Below are 11,821 nucleotides of genomic sequence, written 5' to 3'. Positions count from 1 at the left end.
AAATAAATAAATCTTTAAAAAAAACTAATTAATTTAAAAAAATAATAAAAATTAAAGAAAAGAAGAAGAAGTACTATGTTTACAACCAGCCCCAAACATTAGTATGTGTAACAAGCTGTGCGAGATCCTCTACTAGGCTAAGATGAATCCTACCACCTTGACAACTGTTTTATTGAATTAGCTATTTCTGACAGCAAATGAGTGAAAACAGTTACATTCTAGGAGTGTTTAGAAAACTGTTGCTTAGAAAATTGGAAATCTCAAAAGACTGAAGCAGTGAAAGAAATGTTTTTTAAATGCTATACTACAAAAAAAAAAAATCCTGCTGTAAATATTTGTATTTTAAAATATCAAAGTAATCTGTATTTTCCCCTTTTTTTCCTGTAGAATAATTTCCGTAGAATTACCAGAGGATGCAAAACAGTTCGGAATTCAATTCAGATGGTGGCAGCCATATCATTCTTCCCAGGGAGAAGATGTGTGGGCTATTGATGAAATTATCATGACATCCGTGCTTTTCAACAGCATTAGTCTTGACTTTACCAATCTTGTGGAGGTCACTCAGTCTCTGGGCTTCTACCTCGGAAATGTTCAGCCACACTGTGGTCATGACTGGACCCTTTGGTGAGGATTTCATCTTTTTAAAATTATTGTTATAGTTTACATTAGGTTTGGGATACAAGAGTGATCTTCCAGTCCATCAAGCATTTAATCACCTAATTACAAATATTTACTGAAAATGAACCATTGGAAAAGTCATGTTAACTCTCCATATAACACATCTTTGGAAGAAAGACAAAAAAAATTGATATGTATAACTAAATACAAAATGTCACCACATTTATTAATCTCAAAATTTTATTTCCCACATATAAAAATGTTCTTCAAAGAGTGTTAATAACTATCATATTGTCCCTACATGTTCAGAGTGAAATAGGAAATCACAGTAGTGATTATTTCAGTGAAATTTCTCATGAGTAGTTCTGTTTTCATGTCACATACCTGAATTAAAAGACATTTTATCATCCCTAATGTTTTAACTAATATCTCCCCTTTGATCCATTTTATCAAGCAGTATTAGGCCAGTGACTTATATAGGTAATATCAGTGAGGTTTCTAGATTGTGGAATATCTAAGTCAAAAGCAGTATTAGGCCAGTGACTTATATAGGTAATATCAGTGAGTTTTCTAGATTGTGGAATATCTAAGTCAAGATATCTTTTATCCTTATATTTCCCCTTGTGAACATATGAAAACTTAATTCTACAATGAATGGCAGATAATAATTTAAGACTGTAATTTAGCATTTTAAGAATAGCAGTAAGATGCTACAATACTGATTAACTGGAGTAAGGAGATTGCTACTTTATATCGGGAAGAGGAGGTATGTTCAGACAGTTCAGGAAATGTATATGGTACATTATTTGATTGGAACATGAAAGAACAAGAACATTTCCAGTCAAGTGAAGAATTGAAGGAAGAATATTACAACTATAGGAAACACCACACTGCAAAAAAAATGAGAGTGACAATAGCATTTTCAAGGACCTGAAGGAGGCCAGTGACACTAGAGCCCAGGTAGTAAGTGAGTCAGAGTCATGTAGAACCTATTAGACCCTTAGATTCTGGATTGAAACTCGGTTCTGCACAGTTTCAAAACCCACAGCCATCACCACTGTGTATTTCTCTGACTTTCTTTAAGATTTAAACATGATAGAGGAATAATCTTCTAAGAGACTTTTACTTTCTATTGAGTCATAATCAGACCAATTTAATTTTCCCACATGAATCTTGCCGAAAGCTATTTACTGCAATTGTCTCCAGAGAGCATATCATAAATGACCCATCAGTGACCTTAACATAATTAGAGGTAAATTTTACACACCATTGCACAGAAAATTACCTTTGATGGGAATTGTACGTGGACAGTCAAATCTCACACACAGCAGGCTAAAATTCTAGCATCAAAATGACAGCTAATGGAATGGGAGTACAGCTGGTCACTTTTGCTGCAAGTACTGTCCAACCAGGTATAATGAAATTTTTATATGACAAAGTATGAAGAGTTGTATTGTGTGGTTTCAACTTGATAGTCTCAGATGCTTATTTTTATAGATGCTCTTTCTTAGTCCTAGAGTCTTCAAAGAAAATAAAGGGGTAAAGCAAATAAGAAGATGCAAAAATATAAACCAAAATGAGATTTCTTAGAATTTTGTGCTTTCTGAAAATTTAAGTGACCTGAATTGACAGTAATTCAAATTAGTCATAAATTGTAAACTAAATCCCTCAAGTTTGTATAGTAGTTTTTTCCCAGCACTTTTAATACAACAGAGTCATATCATGAATGCAAGTCCTATATCATGTTTATTTTCATAAATAGTTAACATCTGCTCAAATAAACTCCAAAGTTGCTGAGCACTTTAATTTAACACTTGGGTTGAATGCATGATAACAGCAATTTAATTTCTGTGCTTTGATCAAAACCCTAAGAACAATATCCTTTCACACAAGTCTGATGAATATTCTTAATCTAACACTGCTTTAATTGGTGGAGATACATTTACTTTGTGAAAGTACAATCACAGTAATTATAGAAAACCATAAGAAAATATAAATAACTGTTCAATCCCCATGGGCACCTTGAGCAACACTGTAGGAGTTTTATTAACAACCACATGTGAGCAATCAGATTTGACTTTCTGATCTTCTCTGAAACAAAAAGGAGTTGTCTTGGTTATGAAACAACAGAGAGTATACTCTGGCAGTGATAATGAGACTACAGAAACACATTAACTGCTTTAATAAGGACATGAAAAATGCTTGCTGCTCATTAAAATGAAACAACATGGAAGATCTCAAACTGTTCCCATTTTCTTAGCCAATGAGTCAGAATAAAGCCCCTTTTAGTGACAATGTTTCTCTCTACTGCTCTTGAAAAATATATTGTCCAAGTTCGATGTGAACTCACTTGTTACAATATTGAAATTCAAATGATGGTATTGACCAACTTTTTATCTAAAACAAGTTCTATTCCAAAAATAAGTTATTTTTTATGTAAAACCTTTTGAGCATATTATCTTTATTAAGCAAAAATTCTTTGAACATGTTCAAATATGTGGCCTCTGTGCCCTTCAATGCCCTTGTTTCTCTCAAGGGAAATATTAAAATGTATACATGTTCTCTACAAATGACTAATGTTAAATTAATTATTGTTGGCTTTTCCCAGCTGTGAGTTCATTTGGTTTTCATTTTCTAACTCATGACTTTCCATGAGCATGGATTGTTGTTACTAAGAGTGTTCTCCAGGGAAAACTTGGACAATTGCTTTTTCATTAGAAGAACTACAGGCAATATGCTATAAATCACTTTACAGTATGTCATTTTTCCCATAGAGGAATGAATAGCTTTTAATTATTTGTAGTACTTTCATTCATTCCATACATTATTATCTGAAGTCATAACCTCTGTCTACTTAATGTTAAAAATGGTTTCTAAAACCTTTTACATATATTTTAAGATCACTAAGGGGAATTTTTAATTTAAGTTTATTAAAGATTATCTGACTAAACTGTAGTGATGATATCAAGAGATACCTACATTTCTCTGTCCTTTCTAATAGGCTAGTTAGACACACAGATGGAAAGGATATTGCTATTATCACCTGAGATTTGATTTTAAAATGTACACAATTGTGAGGAGATATTGTTATAGCCTATTAGAAATGGCAATTGATTTTAGTAGGAGAAATAGTCTTCCAGATAAGTAGAAATTGAATGAACTTGGCATCACTAAACAGGCCTTACAAGAAACATTAAAGGAAATACTTCAACTCAAAACAAAAAAAATGCTAACTGGAGCAAGAAATATAGTATTTATAAACATAGCATATATATAGTATTTATACTTATACAAATATAAATATCACAAATTTATAGTTAAATTCAGAATGCTATAATAGTGATAGATAAATCACAACTCTATGATGAATGTTGAGACAAAAATAGTAAAATCACTATAATCAGAATAAATTGCTAGTGAATACACAAAATAACAAGATGTAAATTTTGACATCATAAACAAAACTTTGTGGGAGGAGTAAAAGTGTAGTTCTAGTATGCATTCAACTTGAGTTATGTGTTTAAAATAGACTATTATAAGTATAGCTATACTTATATCAGACAAAAATATATTTTAATCCAAAGACTGTAATGAGACAAAAAGGTCATTATTTAATGATAAAAGAACAATTCCAGTAATAGAATATAATATTTGTAAATATTATATGTACCCAACCTAAGTACACTTAAATATAGCAAATTACAGACAGACCTCAGGGATAAATAGACAACAGTATAATAATATTAGGAGACTTCAATACCCCACTTTCAACAACAGATATATCATGTAGACCGAAAATCAATAAGGAAACATTTCAGCCTTAAATAACACTGAGCAGATATTTACATTTACATTGCATTTATATCCAAGAGCAACAGAACACATATTCTCTTAAATACATATGGAACATTATTCAAAATAGTTCAAGACTCTTGTCCAGACAGCTGGGTTTTAAGTCATATATTTCTCCAAAGTTAGATTTTCCTAAAAAAAAAATTTTTAAAGATTTATTTATTCGTACAGAACTGGGGTACAGGCCAGAGATACGGAGGGTGAGAGGATTCACCAGAGACAGAGCAGGGAGCAGAACAGGCAGATCGATGAGTACACTGCTGAGGGGAGCAGCGGGTGGACCAGGAGGGGTCTGCCTCACCATGTGGTCACCTCTGGGCAGGCGGGAATCGAACTCACGCGGAAGTGGCTTTAGCTTCTTAGTGCTGTGCTTTAACCCGCAGCGCCACCAGGGAGGGCCAGATTTTCCTAAAAAGTTTATGTTCCAACTAAGTCAGTAAAGTTTCAGAAGTAAAATAGCAGACTATTAAGCAAATTTACAAGAAAAATTTTACAGTTGATTTACATGATGATTTATATCTGATTTATTAAAATGAAAATTCAATAGCTGAGGGAATTGCTTTCTATGGATAGTAGAAAATCAATTTCCAGTTGAATATTTTTCAACATAATCATAATTGATGTGGAAGATTGGTGCATTTTAATGTTTGCAATGGTATGTATAGGGCTCAAAAATAAACATGTAAGACTATAAAATTTCAAAATGGCCCAACTTTAGTATGTTCTAAATAATGTTCATGACTGGAGTGATAAAGAAAGAGAGAATTTCAAAGTTTCCCCATGTATTTTTCCCTCATCTCACCTTCTCCTGCCATGCTGAACATTTTTGGTCAGGCTATCAGGACTAACTATATGGACCAGTGTGTTACTTTCTAAGAGGAAATGAGTTACATACAAGAGGAAGTAAGAAGGGAACTGAGAGGAACGAGAAGAGTGTGTTGAAAAGACACGTGCTAATGAAAAGTAGTGTAAATATGGATTGAATAAGTTCACTTTATCTAAAATTGTTTTGGGGGTTAATATGGATGCAATGTAAGAACAATAGAAATAAGATGGTTCTGAACAGTCAAAGATCTGAAACGAGTATAAGTTATTAAGTTATTAGTAGCAGACCCTGAAAAGAGCTAAAACTCTTCTAATTCTCCTCCCCCACCATAAATGGGAAGTATTGTCAGTAACTTTACACACACACACACACACACACACACACCACCGAACCCCCAAGATTCCTGACAAGAGACTGGCAGGTACCATAAGAGTTGAGAGGAGCTATATTCCCCTGGGCCATCAGTCTTCAGCTCTTTGACAGTCTGTCCCTCAGTTGCCCTCCCTTTCTCTCCCTCTTTTTCTCTTTTTAGGGCCTAGCCCAGACTGTGCTTTGTGCTGACTCCCACTCTGATTTTTACCTGAAAGAGAGTTCCCTTTTTCTGCTATAGTTTACTCCAGCTGCTAAGCATTTCTTTAAAATGTTGTTAGGTAGGAAAAATGAAGATACAGCTGAAACAACACACATCTTTGAAAATATTATCTCACCAACAAATTTCTATAAACTATAAACCTAGCTTTAAGCAAAGTAATTGTAATTAATTTCTAACATCTGGCATTGGGTAAACTGGACTAGTTCTGCAGGAAACAAAGCTGTGTGGTGGCTGGAGGTAAAAGTCTGCATCCTAACAGAGAGGAGGAGCATCTCTGGCTTCTGACAGAACCTTCCATCCATCCACATGGCAGTGCCCTTGTAGGTGTGTGTGACCTGTTAGAAAGAGAAGACCATGCCCATTTCAGTCATGTCATTGTGTACAGACATCTGAACCTCTAACGTAGGTGGCACATTCCCCCCAGTTTTATCTCTCAGACATAATGTTACTGATCCTTGAGAGAAAACTATTTTATGCTGAACTTTGTTTACAAAGAGTCTGCTTTCTGTGAAAGCAAAGTAAGCAGTAGTTTACCAACTCGAATTATGCTTTGTATTGACCTAGGAGTTTATGTAACTTAAAGTAAGATACTAGTCCTGACTTGAAGAACTATGTGTTAATTTCCAAACTGAGAAAATAGAGATGAGATGAAGTGAAAGAATAGAAACTATTTGCTTTAAATAGGAATGGTAAAGGTAAGCAACATAAAGCAGGTGCTAGGGACAAAAAGCATAAAAGCAGCCTGAAATAGATGTTGAAACATGTATATTCCAAAATAGCTTTAATTGCCCACTCAACCCTGAAATCTTAACAAGATAAATAAGGAGTGATCAAGCCACTTAGAAATCCATAGGACTTTTTGAATGAGATAGTGAATGAATATATTATAAAATATACTGTGTGGAAATTTTTCAAATTTATTTGAAGCTAGATTGAATGAAGTGAGTATAAAAAAGTGATTAATAAAATTAATTTGGTATCTGGAAATTTCTTATATGCAAATTAGTGCATTTGAGAAGCTGATTGAGAGAATGTAGTTAGGAAACCAAGGGAAATTAATAAATTGATTTCAATCCCTTCAGTGCCTTTGATAAAGATGACATGGTACAAATGACATACTAGACAGTAGAAGCCAGAAGGCCTAGTTTTCAGCTTTTTGGTAACTGTATGACCTTAGGACCATTAACTAGCCTCTTAGTTTTTCTTCTCCATGGTACAGTGTCAGGACCCTGCAAGAGCTATAGTCTATACTAAGTTTAGAAACATGGAGTCTCTGGTTACATTTTAGTGTTATCCATTTTAGCATGGTCTTAGTAGAGCCTTCTTGCAAGCAGAAATGAAAAGAACCCAATATATCCTCTTGTCCTAATAGTGATATCCTCATTCTCTCATTAAATCTTATAATAGATACAGGAGCTTCTATTGTTCCCCCCTTTTTTTTTCTTTCTGTTTTGAGGTACTCTTGGAAATCATTGTAAACAATGCTAAGTCTGATTTCTAATGCATTATGTCCCCAGAATTTCTCCTCAAAATGCTGATGTGCGCTATTCTTTTCTGTTTGTGCACTGTAATAGAGAAGTTCAGCTTTGTTTTTGCCATTACAAACATTTTTTTGACTTCAACAAGTAGCAAAGAGTAGATTTGTAAACTAAAGTATTATGGTCTGTGAAATTCTGTGTTTCTAGACCTAATATCACTAGCTTTCAGTCAGTCTTAAATAAATCATAAAATAACCAAGTGAACTGGTTCTATATATGGTCAAGATGTTAAGACACAGCAATTTATGCTTTTCTTATGGTGTTTTGTTAAAATATCAGGGTAGATATCATATAGTACCATGAAGTTCTGCAGATTTGCATTCATTCAGTTCTAGGTTACAACAAAAACAAGAGACGGACTGTGGCCTATACAAAAGTGAAGACGCTTGTAACAAACAGTCCAGGATTGGTAAACACTGAAGGAGACCATCAGGGACCTAGGCTCTCTCCATCTTTCTATGCTGTCTCAGCAGAGCCCTTCCACCATGGTCACAAGATACTGCTGCCACTATAAGGCAGAAGGAAGACAGTTGGAGCAACAGGCAGAGCATGTCAGCCAAGTCCTTCTGTCTCCTCTCTCTGAAGCCACTGCAAGCATGAGTTCGATAGCTGGTCAGGGAGGTGACCCACATGGCGTGGCAGACCTCACCTGACCCGCCTGCTGATCCCCTCAGCAGTGTGTTTCAGTAGATCTGCCAGTTCTGCTGCCTACTCTGTCTCTGGTGAATTCTCTCACTGCCCCTGCACCTCTGGCTTGTACCCCAGTTCTGTATGAATAAATAAATAAATCTTTAAAAAAAAAAACATATTAAAGCCAAATGAGTAAAGTCTCCCAGCATCTTACTAATATCCCAATGTCAAGAACTAATTGATGGATCGCAGTACTCCCTGACCAGTCTCTGGGAGGAAAGAGGCTGTGATTGCAGCTGCATCAGCCTAACCAACCCTGTCTGTGCAAACTACCAGTTGAATGGGTGTATATCTGTCCAAAGAAGAACTTAAAAATTGTAACTGTTTAACTACCCTCGTTTTGCCTCTTAATATTTCCTTTTCTGTAATTTTTGTATTGCTTCTTTTTTGGTGTCTTGGCACCTTTACAAGCTGCTATCATCAGGCTAACTCACAGAGAAAGTCATGTCTAAATACTTCATGGTTAATTTGTTACCATGCATAAGTTAGGTGCCGGCAATATTTGCAAAATGCAGCATTTCTGTTTCTGTATAGAATTGTGAAGACACGACACCATCTCAGAAGGAAGGAATTTACAAAGAGCTGATGGTGAAAATAATCCTATGTTATTTCATAAATGCTGGGGTAGGGAAATACTATACATGACAGGACTGAAAATGTTGTAATGCCTCAGTGTAGCTTGCAAACCCTCAAGTTCAGGTGCTACTATGCACTGTGGCTTTCTTCCCAAATACACATGAAGTAGAGTGTGCCTTAAAAAGTAAACATTTCAGGCCCTCCCTGGTGGCGCAGCGGGTTAAAGCATAGCACTGAGAATCTAAAGCCGCTTGAGCATGAGTTCGATTCCCGCCTGCCCCGGAGATGACCACATGGTGCGGCAGACCTCTCCTGACCCGCCCGCTGCTCCCCTCAGCAGTGTACTTTGTCGATCTGCCTGTTCTGCTCCCCACTGTCTCTGGTGAAGCCTCTCACCGCTCCTGAGACTCTGTCCTGTTATGCACAAATAAATAAATCTTTAAAAAAAAAAAAAGTAAACATTTCAAATTATTTGGCTACCTTTCTCAAAAAGGGTAATAGAAGCTAAAAGCAGTATTTCTTTTTCACAAGAAGATCATCTTTTTGTTTGTTTGGTTGGTTGCTTTTTGTCTACTTAAAAGATCCTGGAATTTCTATCAATGAGCTTGTGCCTGTACAGCTCACTGCTGATTTCTTTCATTTTGCAGTATTGCTAAAGATTGTATCTACAGCTCTGTTTTCTATATTGCAGCCTTTGTACCCTAACACATAGCAGCAATCTTTGTTTTCTTTCTCTAACATCAGAATATTACTACATAATAACTAAAAGTTAATGATTTTTAAACTAACTATAAATGGAAATTATGTGAACTGCAGTGTTTTCCTCTCCATCTTAGAGTATATAAAGACAAGGAGGTGGTTAGTGCTTTGGTTAAAAGATTTTGGAGTCAGTCAGAAGTGATTTCTCATTAAGTCCCATTTGCTACTCCCAATTCTTCCTTTGTTATATGAAAATAATTATTTGTATTTCACCAAGTTATTTTCAGGCTGTGAATAAGAAAGACAATGTGGGTATCATGCTTAGTACAGTCTAAGGATGTGGCCTAGACTCAACAACTAGTGGACCTCTTCAATAATAATAATAAGCAAGTTGTAGTGTTTACACTGACTACATTTGCCACGCCAGTAATATGAAATATTTTCCTTCCCATTACAAACATTCATCTAAATTAGAGATTGGGGAACTTGCATTTTATTACTCTATTTGTTATCTAAGTACATCATCTTAGTTTAAAAACAGTTTAAATAATAATTAGTCATCATTGAGAAAAGCCTTTTACATTTTTTCAACCTTGAGCCCAAGTTCATGGTGATCCTCTATGTAAACAGCATTCCATCTTTAAGCAACATCTTAATCTCAGCAAGAGCAAGTCAGAGTTGTTACTCTGTTTTGCTAGTTCAGCAAAAGATAAACAAGAGAAGAAATTCAGTGCCTCAAAGATTTTGTGGAGTTTTTGCATCATTGTATGACCATGTCTGTCTTCATCAACTAAGACACCTAATAGGAGACACTGTTAAAGAAGGTACCAGACCTGCTTCAGAAGAGCAGACACAAGTACCACCGTACACAGCCCCATTGTGACTGACACTGGGAATACTGGCGTTAGCCCATAACAGCATATCCATATTTTAATCTCCTCTGATAGATTACAAATTCTTTGAGCAGGTTCCCCTAAAAAAGTAATTGTTCCTGGCTTCAAGCTGTTTAAAATTATTTAAATACTCAATTGAGGCTCACTATAGAATGTAAATTTTACTCATTTGAGGCACAACCCTTAAAACTACATCATGATGTTTTCAGTATTAATGCAAATGAATTAAAGACTAGAAAGTAAGAAAACAAAATGAATATTTTTCCATTGTCCACTTTCCTACCACCAAACAACACCGCAAACATCCTGGTGAATTTCCTTTTTGCATAATTTTATGGATTTTTTAAACTTTTTCTTTTTACCGTTTATTTGATAATGTGCAATAGTATCTTCATTAATATTTGAAATATAGATATTATTCTGTCAAGTACAATAATGCTTAAGCATTCTCGTTTACCCTACAATTTGATGTTGAAATTGTTAACAATTACTATTATAAGTAAAAGTGCAATGTTCATCATATTTTATAGAATTGTCTTTGATTTTAGGATGATGTCCTTATATTCAGAAAGAATGAGTTGAGTCAAAGGATTTATTTTCATGAGTATTCTTTGTAAGTTATTGACTCTAGGTTTTTAGTTGTAAAATACTAATTGCACGATAGAGTGTATTTCAGTTTGTGGTTTGTTTCTTTGGAGAGGATATTGTACCCAAAATGTATTTATTAATTAATAAGAGGGTGTTTTCCCCTTCCTCTCGAATCAAGGCACTTTAGTATTGCCTCTGTCTGAAGGCACCCCTTTCTGTAAGCCTTGTTGTTCCCCTTACAGGATGGTCAAAAGCAGCAGAATTGCCAACACATAAAACCACCATTGTGCATGACAACAGATGGCTTATATTTGTAGCCTCTTGGGCAGTTTCACATCCCTGAAGTAGTAAGTGAGGCTCTGCACAGGTGCTTCTTTTTTTCCCTTCTCTTCTGGAGAAGATTGAAGAATATTCTTTATTGGGGGCATGTCCTGTGGGGTGATTTTCTCCAATTTTAGAAAGTCCAGGTAGATTATTGTGAGTGCATGTACTAAATGATTGAAATCTTTTTGGGCATATGATATAAAATAAAGAGTTTTAATTTGCCCCGATACAGTGCTTTTTAATTTTTTCTAATTTCCATGTCTATCTTGTAGTTTTACAGGAGATTCTAAACTTGCCTCAAGTATGCGCTACGTGGAAACACAGTCCATGCAGATAGGCGCGTCCTATATGATTCAGTTCAGTTTGGTGATGGGCTGTGGCCAGAAATACACACCACACATAGACAACCAGGTAAAACTGGAGTACTCAACCAACCACGGCCTTACCTGGCATCTTGTCCAAGAGGTAAGTTTATTTTCATCAGAGCTGATGATAGGAAGCCTCCTCCTTTCTATATAGGAAGCTATTCTAGAAGTTTGAGTTTGGTTGCAAAGAAACATTGTTACCTGTAATTTAGAATGGACATATAAAGTCAGCACTGATTATAAGGGTGCTCCATTCTGCA

At 35.3% G+C, this 11,821-nt stretch overlaps 1 protein-coding gene across 1 annotated transcript in view; it reads left to right on the top strand.

Moving 5' to 3' along the window:
* Positions 1 to 11,821, top strand: part of RELN (reelin) — a 399,660-nt gene that overhangs the window by 268,261 nt on the left and 119,578 nt on the right. The window contains exons 20-21 of the mRNA XM_004677158.2: positions 388 to 624; positions 11,469 to 11,661. Of these exons, the coding sequence (XP_004677215.1) occupies positions 388 to 624; positions 11,469 to 11,661 (430 nt within the window). The remainder of the gene's footprint in view (positions 1 to 387; positions 625 to 11,468; positions 11,662 to 11,821) is intronic.

This window comes from Condylura cristata, unplaced genomic scaffold (genome assembly GCF_000260355.1).
Source record: "Condylura cristata isolate star-nosed mole 26May11 unplaced genomic scaffold, ConCri1.0 scaffold00005, whole genome shotgun sequence".
In the NCBI taxonomy this organism is placed as follows: domain Eukaryota; kingdom Metazoa; phylum Chordata; class Mammalia; order Eulipotyphla; family Talpidae; genus Condylura; species Condylura cristata.
The sequence above is the reverse complement of the archived record's forward strand: the minus strand, read 5'-3'. Positions and strand labels throughout refer to the sequence as shown.